Genomic DNA, 21,955 nt, shown 5'->3' with positions numbered 1-21,955 from the left:
GCAGCATACAGGCACGACAAAAAAAATTCCAACATGCTGAACTTAATGCCTGATAAACAATAGTAATAGTTTACAATCCAATCCCCCATCTATCTGACACATTCTCTCTTCTCCCACCTCCCATCAGGAAGAAAATACAAAAACCTGAAAACCTGTATCACAGGCTGAAGGACAGCTTCTACACACTGTTATAAGATTATTGAATGGTTCCCTGGTACAAAAAGATGGACTCTTGACTTCAATCTACTTTGTCATGTTCTTGCACCTTATTGTCTACCTGCACTGCACATTCTCTGTAGCTGTTGCACTTTATTCTGCATTTTGTTATTGTTCTACCTTGTTCTACTTCAATGCACTGCACAACGATTGATATGAGTGATATGCAAGACACTACATCTCGTTACATGTAACAATAATGAATCCATTTATCAATTCTGCTCTTTCCAATTCCATCTCTGCACTAGATGAGTGTATGATTAGGAAGCATGGTGGCACAATGGCAGCCTCACAACTCCAGTGATGCCGGTTCAATCATGTTTGTATGGAGTTTGGACACTTTCCCTGTAACCATGTGGTTTTTGCCCTGGGTGTCACAGGTTTACACAGCAGAGAACCAAGTCCTTCAGGCCACCATGAATTATACTAATCCCACTTACCTACATTAATGCAGTAGAATAAACAGTTGACTGAGACCCTTCACCATGACTGGAAACATTGACTGTTTATTCCTCCCCATAGATGTTTCCTGACCTGCTGAGTACCTCCAATATCTAGAGAATCTCCTGTGTCTAAGCCTACATTAATTCCATTTTCCTGATCATTCATATACCTGTCCAGATCCTCTTAAATGATGTTACTGTACCCGTCTTTCATCTCCTCTGGCAGCTCAGTTACCAACTGTCTTGGTGAGGAAAAATTATCCCTCCCCACCCTGCCCCTTTTATACCTTCTCCCTCTCAGCTAAACTTATGCCCTCCAGTTTTAGACAGAATCTGGTTATCTACTCTATGTCTATCATAATTTTAATAATCTCTATCCTGTAACTTCCCAGATTTCTTTTCGCTCGGGAAAACAGACCCAAACTATCCAATCTCGCCTGATAACCCAAGCATTCCAACCCAGTCAACTTTCTCCTAAACATTTTCTGCATTCTCCCAAGCTCAGTCAGATCTCTCCTGTGGTGTGGCACCAGAACTACTATGGGTTTCCCCTACAACAAAAAGACGTGTGTTGGTAGGTTAATTGGACAATGCAAGTTGTCTCTAGTGTGTAGACAAGTGGTAGAATGTGGCGTGAGTTGATGGGATTGTGGGCAGAATAAAATTGGATTTGTGTAGTTAGACCAGAGGACCATAGCACAGGACCAGAATTTAGCTATTTAGTCCAACGAGTCTGCTACACCGTTCCATTATGGTTGATTTGTTTTCCTCTTAATCCCATTCTCCTGTCTTCTCTCTGTAATCTTTGGCGGCCTTTCTAATCAAGAACCCATTAACCTCCATCTTAAATATTTATTTATTTGCCTGCCTGTTTATTTATTGATTGATTTATTTAGAGATACAGTGCAGAATAGGCCCTTTGAATGGCGTTGCCCTGCAACCCCTGATTTAACCCTAACCTAATCAAGGCACAATATACAATGAGCAATTAACCTACTAACCGGTATATCTTTGGACTATGAGAGGAAACCAAAGCACCAGAAGGAAACCCACACATTTCACGGGAGGACTACCTATAGAAGACACTGGAATTGAACTCCGAACTGTAATTAAGTCCTCCGCAGCCATTTGTGGCAATGAATTCCACAGAATCACTACACTCTGGCTAAAGAAATTCCTCCTCATCTCTATCCTTAGGTAACGTTCTTCTATTCTGAAGCTGTGCCTTCTGGACCTAGACTCTGCTGCTACTGGAAACAGCCTCTCCATGACCACTCTGTCTAGGCCTTTAGTTGGTGGGACGTGGTAGAGTTCCATGCTGTGTGAATATAATCAATTCACTGTGTTTGATTAGAACACAGAATTGTCAGATTCCTGATAACATTCATTCATCATCTTATTGGTCACATGTTCCTAGAACAAATCACAAGTTGAAGAAACAGTCCATCCAATTTAGGCATTCCATTGATCATTCCATGGTTCAGCACCAAATGGACCGAAGGGTCTGCTTCTGTGCTGTACTTTTCTATGACTATAACTATCAGCTTCATGAGCATTATGAATACACCTCCAATTGTTTTATTGCTGGTAGTCACATGGGGATATGAGATCCAGGAGTAAATGGGGACAGCACTGGAAATTGGCATTGTGCTAGACAGGGATGTTCAGACATGCTGGTACAAATCCCACCTCAGCTAAAACTAAAATTAATCTAATTAAATAAATCTGCAATTATAAAGGTGGCGAATGTGAAGTTATTTTTAATTACTTGGAGATACTGCACAGTATCAACACCTCCCAGCCCAACAAGCCTGCACAAACCAATTACACCCATGTAGCCAATTAACTCATATGTCTTTGGAACGTGGGAAGAAACCAAACCGAAGCACCAGGAGCAAACCTACACACTCACAAAAAGAACATACAAACTCCTTACAGACAGCGGTGGGAATTAAACCGAGGTCGCCGGTGCTGCAATGATTGTAACTCTATCATGTCATTCACAATCTGCTGGAATTACCTGCACTTGGGAGGGAAATGTGTAGCCATGCCCTTCCTGGTGATGATGTGCTTCTGGGTCACAGCAATTTTCACCAGGACGAGAGGGCATGTCTTATGCAGGTAGGTTGAATGACTTTTAACTTTTCTCTTCAGTGAAGAAGGGCAAGAGGTGACTTGATAGAGGTGTACAAGATGAGAAAAGGCAGAGACACAGACTGGACAGCTAGAGATCTTTTCCCAGGGTGGAAATAGCTAATCCAATGGGGTATAATTTTAAAGTGATTGGGCAAAAATAAAAGGGGATGTCCGAGGTAGTTTTTATACACACAAAGTGGTGGGACATGCTGCCAGGGGGTGGTTGAGGCAGATATATTAGGGACATTTAAGAGATCCTTAGATAAGCATATGAATGATAGAAAAATGGAGGGCTATGTAGGAAGGAAGGTTTAGGTTGATCTTAGAGAAGGTTAAATGATTGGCAGATGCTAGAAATCCAGATTGTGTCAGTACAGTATTCTAGCATCTGCTGCAATGTTCTATGCTCTATGATGCAAGGCCTCAGCGCTGTTGATTAGCGTTTATACCCATGGCTTGACAAGGGCACTTGGTTACAGGGATTAAATGGTGTTGACAGACTATGAATGAATGGTAAGGAAAGCAATTATATCTGAGCAGTAGTTGCTGTAATCACTGCACGACACATCAGCAACTAAAGCAAGCTTGGTATTAAAATTCACAAGGCCATCAATGGAAATGCAAATCCAATTAAACGATAAATACCTGATGCTCTTGACATAAACAGGTAATGCATTTTAGAAACTAGTATCTGGCGTGAGTCACCCTATGCCAACTCAATCTTGTTTTTCCAACAATACAGCACATAAAATGTGCCATGGACCAATATGGTGCAAAAATTGTATGAAAGTATAGGAGAATTGGCAGTGACCTTTCTTTCCAATTTTGCAAACAAAAACTTCATCTCAATCATTAGTAACTGGCTCTGCATTTGATTTCATCTTCCAATTTTCATTATGCCAGATTCTTGAAATATTTAAATTGTAATTATCATTTATCTGATTTTAGTATTTCATCAGTTCTTTTCACAAGATCAAATTAAAAACTAAATTGTGTATGCATTCTGGGGAAAAAAAATCATCCCAGGAAGTTTTAAGAGGTTCAGAGATGAGCTAAACTTGAAAATGTATTATACAAGAGGGCAAATTCTTCAATATACTTGCCTTAAATATTTTGGCAGAAACACTCAACACTGTAATATTGAATTAGCAACTAAAACACAAGCTATTTTGTAATATTATAGTAAAGATCTTTGCACATTCTAATACAAGCTCAGTTTCCTTCCTGCAAATGACACTGAATTTCACCAAACGATGAAGCAAACATTCAGTACTGTGCAAAAGTCTTCAGCACACACACATATAGCTAGCTGAATTTATCAACGTGGAGTAGAGAGTGAGCCTGTACATCTGGTGGGACCAAAGGATATTGGGAATGCCTAGGGTGGAGCAGCGCAGAAGGGGTGTGGGACAGGGGGCACAGAGTGAGTGGCAGGGGTAGGGTGTGTTGTGGGTGACATACACAGCTCTGAGACACCAGACATAATCATTTGATTCCCAACAATTGGTTTACTAACATTAGGCTCAACCATCAGGCTCTTGAACCAAAGGGGATAACTTCACTCAACTTTACATGTGCCATCATGAAATGTTCACACAACCAACAGACTCACTTTCAATGGCTCTTCATCTCATGTACTTGATATTTATTATTATTATTTTCTTTATATTTTTTTCTCAGCTCAAGCTGGTAAACACTGAGGCACAGGCGTAGCCAAGCACACTCATTTCTCAATTGCTAGGAACGTTGGGACTATTCTAGTGGTGTTTAGTATTGTGGCTTTCTAAAGATTTACATAGATATTACTGTGTAGGCCTAATTGTTTGATGCTATTGTACAGTAACTTTAGGATGACACCAGTTGTAGATATTACTATTGGGACAATAGTCATGTTCCATAGTCCTTCAATTTCCTCTTTTAATTCATCCTATTTCTAGTGTTTTTCACTTATTGATTTTTGTAAGTTACGTGTGTTTGGAATGGTTATATCTATTAAATAAGTTGTTCTTGCATGGTTATCCTGTATTATTATATCTGGATGGTTAATATGGATTGTCCTATCTGTAATAACTGATCAGTCATAATATAATTTGTGGTTTCTGACTCTAAAGCTGGATCAGGCTTTATAGTAAGGTGTGATTTCATTTATGTGCTTGTATTTTAAAGCAAGATTTTGATGAATGATGTTTGCTACTTGATTGTGCCTGTGTAAGTAATCAGATTGTGTTAAACTGCTACAGGATCGTCTAGTGTGTTGGATTGTTTCTGGTTTTTCTTGGCATTTTCTACATTTACCATTTTTAATTTGTTGGTCTTTTATTATGTATTTTTGATTTTTTTTGTGTTAACCATCTTGGTCCTGCATTGTCACAAGCAACCCTTCTGTTTCTGGGAAGAAGTCTCTAACTCTGATCCAGGCATTCAATGCTTCCTTGTCAACATCTAGTCTGTTCAGATCATGGGGATGTCTTCCATGGAGGGTCATGCTCTTCCATTAACTTCAATAGTGATAATGTCTTCATTTTGCTGTGTTGTGCTTTCATTTAAGTTTAGTGGTGTATACTTATCAGAATTACATATGCTTGCGTGAAGTCTGATTCCTGTTTTGATTGATTAAAGTATATCCTTAGAAGTTTTTTCTGAATGTTGTGTAGATTTTTAATGTTTGTTATTCCTCCTCCCCCTTCTGTCCTAGGTCGTGTTAATTTAAGTGCATTCGAATGTACATCATGTTTTCTGAAATTTGTCGTTTCAGTTCCTATTTTTCTTTGTAAATTTTCCAGATTGGTTTCAGACCAAGATATTATGCCAAAAGAATGCATTAATGTAGGTATAGCGAAAGTGTTTATGCCTCTGTAATATTTTTAGTCTTGAGTTCTGTTTGGCAGGTTTTCATCAGCCTTGAAGTAAATTCTGTCAAATGTTTTACCTTTATTGTACTATGATCTATTTTCTTTCCTTGCTGATATCCCAGATACTTATATGTTTCATATTCATCCATTGGTTGTATTGTTTTCTGCTGCTCTGTTTTGTATTCTATTAGCTCTATTGCACCTTTCTTTATAAGACCATAAGATAAGACATAGGAGCAGAAGTAGGCCATTCAGCCCATCGAGTCTGCTCTGCCATTCAATCATGGGCTGATCCAATTCTTGCAGTCATCCCCACTCCCATGCATTCTCCCCACACCCTTTGATGTCCTGGCTAATCAAGAACCTATCTATCTCTGCCTTAAATACACCCAATGATTTGGCCTCCACAGCTGCTCATAGCACCAAATTCCACAGATTTACCAACCTCTGACTAAAGTAATTTCTCCGCATCTCTGTTCTAAATGGACGTCCATCAATCCCGAAGTTGTGCCCTCTTGTCCTAGAGTCCCCTGCTATGGGAAATAACTTTGCCATATCTAATCTGTTTAGGCCTTTTAACATTTGGAATTCTATGAGATCCCCCCTCATTCTCCTGAATGCCAGGGAATACAGCCCAAGAGCTGCCAGATGTTCCTCATACGGTAACCCTTTCATTCCTGGAATCATTCTCGTGAATCTTCTCTGAACCCTCTCCAATGTCAGTATATCCTTTCTTAAATAAGGAGCTCAAAACTGCACACAGTACTCCAAGTGTGTTCTCACGAGTGACTTATAGAGCCTCAACATCACATCCCTGCTCTTATATTCTATACCTCCAGAAATGAATGCCAACATTGCATTCACCTGCTGCACCACCAACTCAACCTGGAGGTTAACCTTTAGGGTATCCTGCACAAGGACTCCCAAGTCCCTTTGCACCTCTGAGCTTTGAATTCTCTCTCCTTCCAAATAATAGTCTGCCCATTTATTTCTTCCACCAGTGCATGACCATACACTTTCCAACATTGTATTTCATTTGCCACTTCTTTGCCCATTCCCCTAAACTATCTAAGTTTCTCTGCAGGTTCTCTGTTTCCTCAACACTACCCATTCCTCCACCTATCTTTGTATCATCGGCAAATTTCGCCACAAATCCATTAATCCCATAGTCCGAATCACTGACATACATTGTGAAAAGCAGCGGTCCCAACACCGACCCCTGTGGAACTCCGCTGGTAACCGGTAGCCAGCCAGAATAGGATCCCTTTATTCCAACTCTCTGTTTTCTGCCGATCAACCAATGCTCCACCCATGCTAGTAACTCCCCTGTAATTCCATGGGATCTTATCTTGGTAAGCAGCCTCATGTTTGGCACCTTATGTTTAATGTGTTGCATTTATCTAGTCCAAAGTTCATGTTTATATCTTTCAAAAATATTTCCACGATTTGAATTTATTGTTTTAGCTTAACTGATGAAGGAGCGTATCATTTCAAATTATCCGTGTATAGAAGGTGTGTTAAGGTACAGCTGATTTCATTGTTGCTGATTTGATACACAATTTTCATCCAATTCAGGAAATTGGAGTGCAGGTTTAAAACTAGACAGATCCATAGTGGACAGAGAGTCAGCTTGGAAAATGCTATTATTATTATTTCTTTCTTTTTGTATTTTACAGTTTGTTGTCTTTTGTGCACTGGTTGAACACCCAAGTTGGTGCGTTGTTTTATTGATTCTGTTATAGTATAGTTATTATTCTATGGATTTATTGAGCGTACCTACAAGAAAATGAATTCCAGGTATATCGTGACATCTATGTACTTGATGATACATTTACTTTGAACTTTTTATTGATCATTACAGAGTGTCTCTCCGGTACTTCCCGCTCCCTTCTCTGTCCCTTCCCCTTTTCTCAACCATGATTCCTCTCTCCCTGATCCCTTCCCACTCAGTCCACAATGGACCAGAATCAAGTTTATTATCACTCACATGTGTCATGAAATGTGTGGTTTTTTTTACAGCAGCAATGGTACAGTGTAATACATAAAATTACTGCAGTACAGTGCAAAACTTTTAGGCACATATATATTACTTGGGTGCTTAAGACTTTTGCACAGTATTATGGATTTGTGATAAATAGGGGTAGGTCAGTAGCAGATGAAGTAATGCATTTTGGAAAGAAGAATGCTTTTAGGGTTGAGAATCACAATTTATAAGGATGGACAGAGAGACTAGGCTGTTCACAGAGCAGAGGGTTGAGAGGAGACTCGACCACAGTATGCAGAATTGAAGAAAAAAGAGAACTTTCTTTTCGTTGAAAGCCGCAGGAAAGGAAGGATGGATCTACAATGATTAGTAAATTATGGGATGAATTTCCAAAACAAAAGCTGCAGTCGACTGCTAACAAGTGAGCAAAACTGCAGAGTGTATGATCTGTTTTCATTAATTGCAACAATTTATAAACTTTAGAAAGCACAGAAAAGATGAAAGGTCTCAGCCCAAAATGTTGACTGTTCATTCCCATCCATAGATGCTGCCTGACCGGCTGAGTTATTCCTGTATTTTATGTGTATTGCATCTCCTCATTCCCGTAACACTCAAAAATACATCCATCTCAGGGCTCATCCCATTTCACTCTCGGGTGAAGATATCTCTGCTAATCTCTGCCATGAATGGCCAAGCTCCTTTCTAAGTCTGTTACTTCTGGTTCCTTGGGTGGCAGGTGGAGGGCGTCTCTACCAAAGGAGGTTCCCTCCAATGTCCTGTAGGTCATCCTCGGGCGAGGTGTAGCACTTGCTTAGCTCCCCGATCAGGATCAAGTGAAGCCATGGGAGCAGGTGGTGGATGGTCATATGAGCAGCTGATGCAGATCACAAGTCCTGGTTATGCGACCACTGATGCCAGGCAATCTCTGAAGAGTACTGATAATGGCTGGAGTCATCCATCTTGTAAAGACACTGCCCAGAAGGCTATGGGAAACTACTTCTGTTGAAAAATTTGCCAAGAACAATGACGTTTCGGGCCGAAACCCTTCGGCAGGTCTGGAGAAAAAAAGCTGAGGAGTAGATGTGAAAGGTGGGGGGGAAGAGAGAGAGAAACACCAGGGGATAGGTGAAATTTGGAGGGGGAGGGATGAAGCAAAAAACTAAGAAGTTGATTGGTGAAAGAGACAGAAGGCCATGGAAGAGAGAAAACAGGGGGGTGGGAGGAGGAGCACCAGAGGGAGGCAATGGGTGGCCAAGGAGATAACATGAGAGAGGGACATGGGAAAAGGTAGGGGAGGGGGGGAGGCATTACTGGAAGTTTGAGAAGTCGGTTTTCATGCCATCAGGTTGGAGGCTACCCAAACAGAATATAAGGTGCTGTTCTTCAAACCTAAGTGTGGCCTTATCCTGACAGTGAAGGGGGCCATGGATGGATATATTGGTGGGAAAGGGAAGTGGAATTAAAATGGGTGGCTACTGGGAGATCCCGCTTATTCTGGTGGGCAGAGCATAGGTGCTTGATAAAGCGGTCTCCCAATCTACATCGGTATACTGGAGGCCACACCGGGAGCATCGAACACATCATGGATAGACAATGATCTGTCATATGACGTGGCACATAATAAACGAACTACTGGTTCCAGGTACCCCTGCCTATGGGTAACATCAGTCCTACTACTCTGTCAAAGACCTGGAAGAATTTTGTACCTTTTAATAAGATCACCTCCCATTCTAAATCTGAGAGAATGGGCCCAGTCTGTTAAGTCATTGTATTCAAGATAAAATCACAATCTAGGAGGCAACCTTGTGCATTCCCTCTATCATAAATAAGCTTTTACCCAAGTAGAGAGACTACACCCATGAATTATATTGTATGTCTGGTGTCACCAGGGCCCTCTGTAAATGTAGTACCTTTTAACTTTTATACTCAAATCTTTGCACAGCATTTGCCTTCCTTGTTACTTCTTGCATCCGAAGGACAAAACTGTCCCTCTAAACATCTGGACATCTGACAGATCGATGAGCAGCATGGTAATTTAGTGGTTAGTGTAACATTATTACAGCACTAGGTTTAAGATTGGGGTTCAATTCCTGCCATTGTCTGTAATGAATTTGTACATTCTCTCCAGGACCATATGGATTTCCTCTGGGTGCTCCGGTTTCCTTCCACAGTCCAAAGACCTACCAGTTAGGATTAGTAAGTTGTGGGCATGCTATGTTAGCACAAGAAGCATGGCAACACTTGTAGGCCACCCCCTGCACATCTGTGATGGTTGTTGATGTAAACAACATATTTCACAGTATGTTGTGATGTTTCAATGTACATTTGACAAATAAAGCTAATCTTTAAATCTGAAATATGAAGCACCAACCACACTCAACTGTTCTCTACCACTAGCCCACTGTTCTCCCCTCCTCTGAAAGCAGACTCAACACTGTAAAAACATGGAGTGTTTTCCAGGTATTATATCAGTTGTTATGTGACCACGGTTTCATACTGTGGGTGTCACTTTAAAACACTTGAATGAGGCGGGACTATGACGTTAGTATAACAAGCTATGACAAACCGCTGGGACTTTCAGCAGAGAGAGAGAGAGAGAGAGTGGAAGTTTGGACTGCAAGCTGCTGGCAGTAGTTTGCTGCAATGGGTAAAGTCTGATACTTTCCCATGCCCAAGATTGGGTTGATTAATGGCACACAGTGCACATTGGATATGTGACAGTCATTTTGTATGATCCATATGTGGATTTTGTTGGAGTATCCTGTGGCCACCACTTTCGATAACCCTTACCTGGATTCGGGTGTGCTATGTGGTAACCAGTTGTGCGAAGGGATATTCCGTGACTGTCACCTTGTGATATTTCTATGTGAATTTCAGAACGACTCGACGGATACGATCTTCGGCGACTGTTACTTCGTTTTCCCAGCGTGGAACCCGTGGAATTTTTCGTAATCGCCTCCTCACTACATTTTAATGTGGATTTACAAATCTCTCCCCTCATTTATACCGTGGATTACTGGAACTTTTCTACTTTGCCATCTTAATCTTAAGACTTTAAGAACTGTTCCTAAGCTTGACTGTTTGGGAGCCACACACACACACGCATAACACTGTTAACTTTTGTTTATTTTGTTTAATTTTCTATATTTTGAGTAGATACTAATAAAGATAGTGGTTTTAACATTAAAACCTGACTCAGTTTGTGATCTATTGCTGCTGGTATGTAACACAGTGTTGTACTTCAACTGTTATACTGCACGTCATAATGTTCTATATATATTGATGCAAACGTAATACTTTCTATCTCCCCCAGTTGATTGGAGAGACCCTTAAATAGGCTAAATCTATATTCCAAACTCACATATTTCATATACAAGCATGCGGAGTTTGATATTGCAGGACTATACCAATGTAGTCTGACATAACTGAAAGGGTTCAGGAACATGTAGGTTAAGAGGCCAGATGCAATTATCCAAAGATTAGAGTTCAAATCCCACTAGGGCTGCCTTTTATGTTATACGTAAGCAATTAGTTGAACCCATAGTCAAATGCAAAATATTAATTACAATCTCCACGGAATGTTCTAAGTAAATTTGCCATTTTGCCTGACCTGGATTCTTCGAGACCTCAGATTCACTTTTGTGGCTGACTCTTCACTGCCCTCGACAATGGATAATGAAGGATGCAAATGGTAGTCTCATCAGCAAAGTATATCCATCACTCCCAGAGCCAGTAAATACAGGTTACATTAGAGTCCTGTTCCCCAGAACTGTCTGTAAACCTGTAACCATTTGGGTGACACGGTAGGATGGTGGTTAGTGGAGTACTTTACAGTGCCAGCAATCAGGTTCAATTCCCACTGCTGTCTGTAAGGAATTTGTACGTTCTCCCAATAAACACATAGGTTTCCTACAGGTGCTCCAATTTCCTACCACATTCCAAAGGCGTACGGGTTAGAGTACATAGCTTACAGGCATGCCAAGTTGACGTTGGAAACATGGCAACACTTGCAGACTGACCCCAGCATATCTTTGGGCTGTGCTGGACATTACCACAAATTGCACATTTCACTCTATGTTTCAATGTTGTTGTTGTTCAATTCCCTACCTCGGGGTGCAATGGGCAACAACCTTGCCGTTTCTTATGAGGCCAAGTTGCTAGCTCGACACTCAACCTAGAATGGGTGGAAAGCGTGCAGGGAGCCAGCCAGATTTGAAACGCAGGACCACTTGCCTCGAAGTCTAGTGCAGATGCCAGTACACCACTGACTGGCTATGTTTCGATGTACATGTGGCAAATAAAGCTAATCTCTTTTTAAGCCAACTTCTCTGCAACTCAGAAACATCTGTTTTTGCATAGTAACCCTTATCATATTGCTTTGCAAGCACTTTCTATAATTTATTTCATCAAATAGTCACCCTAACACTGCCCATAATTAACTTAATAAAATATATGTTGCAAATATAGGAGGACAGCACCTTCAAGTACAGTTGCTGCAGCCGAGACTGTCACTCCCATGTGGGCCTCTACAGCCACAACAGACACTGCTCTACCACCACAGACTGAAGCAAGACTTTCCAGGTGCAGATCCATGGTCGCGTGAGACTAACGGATGCCATCATAAGTAGTCATTAATGAATGATGCAAAATATTTTACTATTATTATTGTTATTTCAAAAAGTCCCTTAAAATGCATGTGAAAATTTGCATAGAGAAGGATTTGTATAGGTCAGGTTATCTGTAACCCAGCAACCCCTCATTCTTTATAATCCAGCATTAAATCAAGGTAGAATTAGACACGTTGTGTTCCCATTACCCAAAGTAATAACTCTTGAAACCAATGGCAAGGATGGCAAGGCAGTGATGCTCCATGTCCAATAGACCATAAGACACTGGAGCAGAATTACGCCATTCATCCCATCAAGTCTACTCCATCATTTCATCAATTTTCCTCTCAATCCCACTTTCCTGTCTTCTCCCTGCAACCTTTCACACCCTGACTATCAAGACCAGTCAACCTCCGCCTTAAATGCACACAATGACCTGGCCTCCACAACTGCCTGTGACAACAAATTCCACAGATTCACCAACTTCTGGCTAAAGAAATTCCTCTTCATCTCTGTTTTAAGTGGATGTTCCTTTACTCTGAGGTTGTGGCCTCTGGTCCTTGACTCCCTCACTCTTGAAAATATCTTCTCCACACCCACTCTATCTTGGGCTTTCAACATTTGATAGGTTTCAAGGAGACCCCCCTCATTCTTCTAAATTCCAGCAAGTACAGGCCCAGAGCCATCAAATGCTCCTCATATGATAAGCTTTTCAATCCCAGAATCATTTTTGTGAACCTCCTTCGAATCCTCTCCAATGTCAGCACATCCATTTTTAGATAAGGGGCCAAAAACTGCTCACAGTACTCCAAGTTAGACCTCACCAGTGCCTTATAAAGTCTCAACTTTACATCCACTTCCAACACATTCCAGTCTACCTTACTTCTTTGCTAAAGTGACCCCACTGAAATCATAGCAGTGATGTGTGAGAATGACAATTTCAGCTCCTACACCACTAGCACAGTAACCAGCCTTTAGTTAAATGAATATCAACAAAAAAATGCAGTGAAATACCTGTCAAAACTATGCTGTTTTGACCTCAGCAGATCCGCGTAAAATATTCTGAAGCATTCATTTTGTCTACAAGTCAAGAAATGGTCAGATTTTCTGCCATGATTTTAATCAATGTGCTCTGTGAACTTTGCTCTTTTTAAGATAGCAATTTTTATCCTGTGACATTTTTCATTCCAGCTTAATGAGAGATGCCACTCCTGTTCGTCACTTATGGATATTTCAAATAGCAGCCTGCTACTCCCTGTTTACCCTTTCAACCTGTGTTTCCTGCTCTGATTTCAAACCCGTGTCAAAAGTGACACTGACGTCTTTCTCCTGGCCCCATATAGAGGCATTCTCTTAAAGAAAATATTGTCAGACTATAGCAATTATTTAAAGGTATTCCTTTCTGGACTGAATTTATGGTTACTATATCCGTGCATACAGCTACTATTCCACAAATTATATTTGAAATTGTTCAGGCACTGTCTTGGGGGAGTAGAGATGTGAAGAGGCACCACACTGTGTAAAATGATCATGTATCAAAGTGAACCAATATTTTTAAACATTATTAAAATAACTCATCTGGTTGCATAAAGGAAGACTAGACACCAACTCAAACTACTGAAAGAAACTGGTTGTTAAATATTTCTTCAAATATCTTGCTGTAAACCAATGTTAGCTCTGGGAGAGACTTTTCAAATTATTTTTGGGATAACCAAAATCACCAGTTTAAACATCTCCCAGACACAAACCTACTAAAACTGTTTAAAGTTCTTGGGAGAAGCAAAACTGATTATCCTCTGGTTACCAATTTGGCCAATTACAATGCTGCAAATTCGTGGTCAAATGTTATAGACAATAGACAATAGGTGCAGGACCATTCGGCCCTTCGATCCTGCACCACCATTTTGAGATCATGGCTGATCAACTACTATCAATACCCGGTTCCTGCCTTGTCCCCATATCCCTTGATTCCCCTATGCATAAGATACCTATCTAGCTCCTTCTTGAAAGCATCCAGAGAATTGGCCTCCACTACCTTCCGAGGCAGTGCATTCCAGACCCCCACAACTCTCTGGGAGAAGAAGTTCTTCCTTAACTCTGTCCTAAATGACCTACCCCTTATTCTCAAACCATGCCCTCTGGTACTGGACTCTCCCAGCATCTGGAACATATTTCCTGCCTCTACCTTGTCCAATCCCTTAATAATCTTATATGTTTCAATCAGATCCCCTCTCAATCTCCTTAATTCCAGTGTGTACAAGCCCAGTCTCTCTAACCTCTCTGCGTAAGACAGTCCAGACATCCCAGGAATTAACCTCGTGAATCTACGCTGCACTTCCTCTACAGCCAGGATGTCCTTCCTTAACCCTGGAGACCAAAACTGTACACAATACTCCAGGTGTGGTCTCACCAGGGCTCTGTACAAATGCAAGAGGATTTCCTTGCTCTTGTACTCAATTCCCTTTGTAATAAAGGCCAACATTCCATTAGCCTTCTTCACTGCCTGCTGCACTTGCTCATTCACCTTCAGTGACTGATGAACAAGGACTCCTAGAACTCTTTGTATTTCTCCCTTACCTAACTCTAGATAATAATCTGCCTTCCTGTTCTTACTCCCAAAGTGGATAACCTCACACTTATTCACATTAAACGTCATCTGCCAAGTATCTGCCCACTCACCCAGCCTATCCAAGTCACCCTGAATTCTCCTAACATCCTCATCACAAGTCACACTGCCACCCAGCTTAGTATCATCAGCAAATTTGCTGATGTTATTTTCAATGCCTTCATCCAAATCGTTGACGTAAATTGTAAACAGCTGTGGTCCCAATACCGAGCCCTGTGGCACCCCACTAGTCACCACCTGCCATTCCGAGAAACACCCATTCACCGCTACCCTTTGCTTTCTATCTGCCAACCAGTTTTCTATTCATGTCAATGTCTTCCCCCCGATGCCCTGAGCTTTGATTTTACCCACCAATCTCCTATGTGGGACCTTATCAAATGCCTTCTGAAAATCGAGGTTCACTACATCCACTGGATCTCCCCCGTCTAACTTCCTGGTTACATCCTCGATAAACTCCAACAGATTAGTCAAGCATGATTTACCCTTGGTAAATCCATGCTGGCTCAGCCCAATCCTATCACTGCTATCTAGATATGCCACTATTTCATCCTTAATAATGGACTCTAGCATCTTCCCCACCACCGATGTCAGGCTGACAGGTCGATAGTTCTGTTTTCTCCCTCCCTCCTTTCTTAAAAAGTGGGATAACATTAGCCATTCTCCAATCCTCAGGGACTGATCCTGAATCTAAGGAACATTGGAAAATGATTACCAATGCATCTGCAATTTCCAGGGCCACCTCCTTTAGTACCCTAGGATGCAGATCATCTGGACCTGGGGATTTGTCAGCCTTCAGTCCCATCAGTCTTCTCATCACCGTTTCCTTCCGAATGTCAATCTGTTTCATTTCCTCTGTTACCCTATGTCTTTGGCCCATCCATACATCTGGGAGATTGCTTGTGTCTTCCTTAGTGAAAACAGATCTAAAGTACTCATTAAATTCTTCTGCCATTTCTCTGTTTCCCATAACAATTTCACCCAATTCATTCTTCAAGGGCCCAACATTGTTCTTAGCTATCTACTTTCTCTTCACATACCTAAAAAATGTTGGGCAAGAAATAGTTCTCCCCCCACCCCCAGGTCAGAGAGGCATCGGCAAGCTCCATCACCATTTCCATGCAGGAAAGAGGCATGAGGGCCAGTGTCCTCCTAGGTACGTGTATTAGTGAGATTGAAGTTCGAGTCCACTGGAGGTAGGAGTCTGGAGATGGCCTGTCCTGGGGGTGGACAACTATGTGTGTGTATGGGTGGGTGGGAGGCAGGGAGGAAAGAGGCTTGTTTTGCTGTTGTTGTTTTCTTGCTCGGTGTGTTCTGTTTTGTTGTGCTCTGTGTTGTGGTGAGCACTGTGGGCACGCTATGTAGGCACAGGAATGTGTGGCGACATTTCTTGATTAGTAAGGGTGCCAAAGGTTATGTAGGAGAATGGGGATGAGAGGGATAATAAATCAGGTATGATTGGATAGCAGAGTAGATGCATAGGCCAAATGGCCTAATTCTGTTCCTATGTCTTGTGGTCTTAAGGACATTTGTGGTCTGCCCCCAGCACATAATGAGTGTGTTGGTTGTTAACGCAAATGACGCAATTCACTCTATGTCTCAATGTACACATGATAAATAAATGAGTCTGAATCAATCAAATTATAATCTCTTATCTCAGAACACACTGATGCAATTCTCCATTGCCATCATAGAGAGCCTCCTCACATCAGCCACTACTGCCTGGTTTGGTGTAGCATCCTCTCACAACACACGAAAACTACAGTGAACTGTCAGGTCAACAGAAAAGGTTGTTGGCAGCAATCTACCATCACTGCAGGACTTCTATGTGTCCAGGTTAAAGCAACAGGTCAGGAAAAATTATTGCACACACTACTCACCCAGAAAAATGCCTTTTCCAAAAGCTCCCTTCTAGAAAGCTCCATCGGGCTATTAAAACAAAACCTTCACACCATTTTAAAAGTTTCTTCCCCAAGGCAGTAAATCTGATCAACCATTCTAGTTAGCACCCCTCCCCACTTCTATCTATTACCCCGTCACTGCACTGCACTGTAAATACTTTAAGCCATCTTTTATAATACTGTTTACATTTTTATATCATTCTTTATGATTGTTGAATGTTGCTGTTTTTTGTTTCATGTTGAGCCGACACACCACAGCAAGCTCCTAATACATGTAAATATATATGATGAATTAAGTTGATCCTAGATTCCAAAATATCAAATGGGATGGATAAGTGAGTTCTGGAGAGGGAAGATTTACAGGAATTGTTCCAGAACTCAAGCAATTTCAGGTCTAGAGTCAGATTGGAGAAACTTTGGTTCTGACAGAGTTATAGAGAAAAATGCTGGAGGAACTCAGCAGATCAGGCAGCATCTATGAGTGCCACAGTAGCGTAGCGGTTAGTGCAACACTATTAAAACTCGGCATTCTGGAGTTCAGAGTTCAACTCCAGTGCCATTCTGTACATTCTCCCAATTGAATCGGTGGGTTTATTCTGGGTCTTCTGGTTTCCATCCACTGTTCAAAGTTGTACTGAGTAGGTTAATTGGTCATCATAAGTTGTCTTGTGATTAAATTAGGGTTAAATCGGGTGTTGCTGGGGCGACGTGGCTTGAAGGGCCAGAGAAACCTACTTTGCTCTATATAGGTAAATAAAGAAATAGAGGGGAATAAAGAGTTAATGTTTAAGGTCAAGTCCTTTCATCAGGACTGGAAAAGAAAAGGACAAAATTCAGAATAAAAAGGCTGACTGAGGGGGAAGGAGAGGAGTACAAGCTGGCAGGTGAAGCCAGGTGAGAGGGAGGTGGGTGGGTGGCAGAGGGAAGGAGGATGAAGTAAGCAGCTAGGAGGGGATATATGGGAGAGGTAAAGGTTGACGAAGGAATCTGATAGGAGAGGAGAGTGGACCATGGAAGGAAGGGAAGCAGTAGCAGGACAGATGGAGGGGATAGTTAGGTGAGGTGAAGAGAAAGGGTAAAAGGGTAATGGAAAAAGAGAGCAGAGCGTGGGCAGAAATATCTGGAAGTTAGAGAAAGTGATGTTCATGCCATCAGGTTGGAGGCCCAGAATATGAGGTATTGCTCCTCCAGCATGAGCTTGGCCTCATTGTGGCAGTACAGCAGGCAGTAGATGGACATGTCAGAATGGGGATGGGAAGCCCAACTGAAATGAGTAGCCACCAGGAGACCTCCGTTTTGTGGCAAGCAGAGCAAAGGCACTGACAAAGTCTGCCACTAGAAAAAACTCAACGTGATTAAGTGTCAGAATGTTGCTGACAGCTTGGATTCAGGGAAAAAGCAGCCAGTGTCTGTGATACTGAAGGTTGCTTAGCCGTTCGGAGTACACTTATATCAGCTTGCCCTGGCAGCTAAATAGTCTTCAGGAACACACACACACACACTGGTTGCTCAGCACTGCTGATTATCAGCTTTGATAAGTTCACATGATGATGATCATGGAAATGGTGCAAAAATCACAAACACAAGGAAGTCTACTGATGCTGGAAATCCAGAGCAACTCACACCAAATGCTGGAGGAACTCAGCAGCTCAGGCAGCATCCACAGAAATCAATACAATATTTTTGGCTGAGACCCTTCTTCAAGTCTTAGAGGGAAGGGGGATGATGCCAGAATAAAATGGTGGTAGGGTTGAGGGGGGAGGGGAAGGAGGATAGTTGGAAGGTGACATGTGTGTGGTAAACTATGTATACCTGTCTGGACACGCCCCTCTGCTGACTGCTCCTGTGGCTCCCCCCACAGACCCCTGTATAAAGGCAATTGGGGCACTGCTCCTCCCTCAGTCTCCGAGATGTAGTGGGCTCCCTTTTTTGCTGCTAATAAAAGCCTATCGTTCACTTCCTGCCTCCGAGAGTTATTGATGGTGCATCAATGTGAAATCAGGTGGGTGGGAATGGAAAAGGGCTGGAGAGGAAGGAATTTGATAGCAGAGGAGAGTGGACCATAGGAGAAAGGGAAGGAGGGGACCCGGGGGAAGTAACAGGCAAGTGAGAAGAGATTAAAAAGTCTGAATAGGAAATTGAGGGGGGAAGAGGAATTTGTTTACCAGAAGGATAAATTGATAGTCTTACCATCAAGTTGGAGGCTACCCAGATGGAATACTGTATAGTTATTGGGTGGTTAAACTTTGGATACTATATAGAAAGCTTGGAATTGAACTCTATATTATTTAAATCATACCAGTAAATCATTATTTATCAACTTACTTCTTCCCCACCAGTACATTCCTTAAGGCTTTACTTAATTCACAAAGTGGTCCAAATGTCCCTTTTGATATGCAAAGCAAAAAATGTCTAAAACTAAACTCTGTCAAAAACAAACTGGTTCAGCAGCACCCGAGCAGTCTAGCTCTTTCCTTTGATAAGATGTTAAACATCATAGTAATTCAGAAAGGTCAACTCCCTGCCTGCTGAAGTGGTAAATGTGAATAAATTTAACACACACACTTAATTAATAATGTTAATTTACTGCCACCAATACATTATGATGGAGAGGGAAATTAAAATGCTTAAGTGTATAAGGATTTCATGCACTATCACATGGAAATTGCTCCAATCATTTGACATTCCAAATAACAGCTCAGTGTATTTTAAAGTGGCATTGTGCCTTGCCGTTATAATAACCTCTGAAATGTTGTAGAGACACAGATTATCTATCACCGGTGGCTTACAACCTCAGGAACTAAGTTTCTAAATTTAAGTTGCCTGTTTACTTACAACTGCTTTCCTACATCCCTTGTATAAAGGTCCTGGGAGGAGGGTTTCTGTGCTCCTTAGTGTTGCATTGTGATTATTTAAGATAACGAGTGAGCTAGCTTGACAACAGTCCAATTTTATTAAAAATGTAACATAAAACAAGTCTTCACTATTTTACACATTATAGTATATCTATCAATGTTTCAAATCAATAATCAAACACTATGATCAGAAAGACAAAGTGATAATTCTTTAGTCATATATTTAATGTATATGGCAAACATGTTTTCTGACCACACCAGAAAAACTTCTGTCAGAAACCAGACAATAACCAGAAAATTCTGTCATTTTTAAATTTGGTCAGAGAACTTTGGATTGATGAACAGCCTGGTTCAGCCTGATGAACTGTATGATTTTGGTAATAATAATAAAATTAATCCTCAAAGCTAAAGCAATACTTCAGCATAACATGATACCCTGCTTCCGAAATTTGGTTCCATTGACTTCCATGAAGTGGAATTGGGTTGCAGAACTTAACCAGAGTGGATGCCTACAGTGTGTGTTTAGTAAGGGCAACAGAGGGCAAACCTCTGCCAAACTTGTCTTAAGTAACAGTATCCATCCATAATACATCACCATCAACCCATTTCTCTGAAATGTAATACCACGTTAATGCAAAAAGAAACAAGTCTGTCAGTAATCTAAATGTATCCATTAATAACCTGTTCTCTACTAGTTCGGTATTAGCTTGGTTAATTTTAGCGACTAGCTTTTAAACTCGCTGTCTATATTAGAGTTTGTTAAAGAGTTTGGCTACAAGTTGGTAGCCATACCTTTAATGTCAGCGGCCTTGTCCATGAAGCCTGGAGGAAACAAACATGAGACATTAGATACGCGCAAACATCATGAACATGCACAGCTAGCTGAATGTGTTAATATAAAGATGCAGGCAACAATCTTCACAAAGCTTTTGCAGTATAGTGTGACGTCAGTGCTGAGAAAAGGTCGTCGTCGTCGTCGTCACCAGTGTTTAGTACCTCTTGACTCAAGTGAAATTTCTCAGATTAGTAAAAGCTACCAAATGTTCAGAGAAGAAATGTGCGTAAAGAGCTAGGTCCAATCACTGTGGTAAGAATATACTTGGCAAGTGAAACTGAGGTATAAAAAAAATGTATGATTTATGAAAATTGCATTTTTAAATGATTAAGGAATTAAGACATTTCCACAATGATTAGAACTTGTCGCACATTCTGAGTACTCTAATTTTCCACAAATTATAGACTCACTTTCAAGGACTTCACATTTCACGTTCTCAGTATTTAATTTTTAATTTGCACAATTTGTCTACTTTTGATTTCATCAGATTGCTGAATGGACAATGAACCCTTGACACTACCTAACTATTTTTGGCTCTCCTTTGCACTGCTAATGTAAATTATTTAATTTATAGTGGAAATAACTCGGAAAATGTGTAGCTTGGGTGGTCAGTGGTTGATGGTTGGGTAGAATTGTTTTCCAATCTTGGCAATCCACTTACAAACATTTTGTCACCCTACAAGGAGATGTCTCCACGTACGATGATGAAACATTTGCAAATGGATTGCCAAGATCAGAGAACAACTCAACCCAACCAAAAAAATACAGTATATTTTATGCATTGCACTATATTGCCACTGCAAAACAACAAATTTCATGACATATGTCAGTGATAATAAACCTGCTCCTGATTTTTTGCACTTTGGTGGTTTGTCTTGTTTATGTGTAATTTTTCATAAATTCTATTGTATTTCTTTATTCCCCCTGAACATGCCTGCAAGAAAATCAATTTCAAGGTAGTATGTGGTAATATATATGTACTTTGATAAGTAATTTACTTTGACTTTGATGTGGAAGTCATTCTTCATGAGTCTAGCCAATGGGGAGGAGTAATGAGTGCTTCACCCAGCTGCCGGAGGAGATGTGTGGACCCGAAGACAAAGAGAAGCATGCAAGCTCAGTAGTGCAATCACTCGAGTCGAGTATGATGTTCTCCTAAGGGTTCCTTCCCTTAACGGAGAATGCCTGTGCGTGACTTTGTTTAACATGAGGAGGCTGATACACGGGCAGCCACCACATGGTCCTTAATGGATCAGGGTCAGGGTCCAGTGGCACTGAGTGCAAGATGACTGGGGATCCTTCGCTTCTGCAGCCTTCCTCCACTTTCACTGCCATTGTGATGTGTCATCATCTTCTGCCAGCTCCACTGTTGAGAACTTGGTTGGATCACTCTTTCTCTGGAACGTCCCCCTTAACCATACCACCAGGGGGTGACCTAACCAGATGGCATTACTCTTGGGATCTCAGGAACTCACAAGGCTCTCCCATCATGACAAGGTGAAG

At 41.3% G+C, this 21,955-nt stretch overlaps 1 protein-coding gene across 10 annotated transcripts in view; it reads right to left on the bottom strand.

Annotated features, from left to right (window-relative positions):
- The window catches only part of LOC140716749 (neural cell adhesion molecule 1-like), a 694,163-nt gene that overhangs the window by 216,041 nt on the left and 456,167 nt on the right, over positions 1–21,955 (bottom strand). For 6 of the 10 annotated variants that reach the window (XM_073029568.1, XM_073029569.1, XM_073029563.1 and 3 more), the window contains exon 9: positions 20,410–20,439. The exons of the other annotated variants lie outside the window; for them this stretch is intronic. In XM_073029568.1, coding sequence (XP_072885669.1) covers positions 20,410–20,439 — 30 coding nt within the window. The remainder of the gene's footprint in view (positions 1–20,409; positions 20,440–21,955) is intronic. 10 annotated transcript variants of the gene reach the window in all.

The sequence above is a fragment of the Hemitrygon akajei genome, chromosome 26 (genome assembly GCF_048418815.1).
Source record: "Hemitrygon akajei chromosome 26, sHemAka1.3, whole genome shotgun sequence".
Taxonomy (NCBI): domain Eukaryota; kingdom Metazoa; phylum Chordata; class Chondrichthyes; order Myliobatiformes; family Dasyatidae; genus Hemitrygon; species Hemitrygon akajei.
The sequence above is the reverse complement of the archived record's forward strand: the minus strand, read 5'-3'. Positions and strand labels throughout refer to the sequence as shown.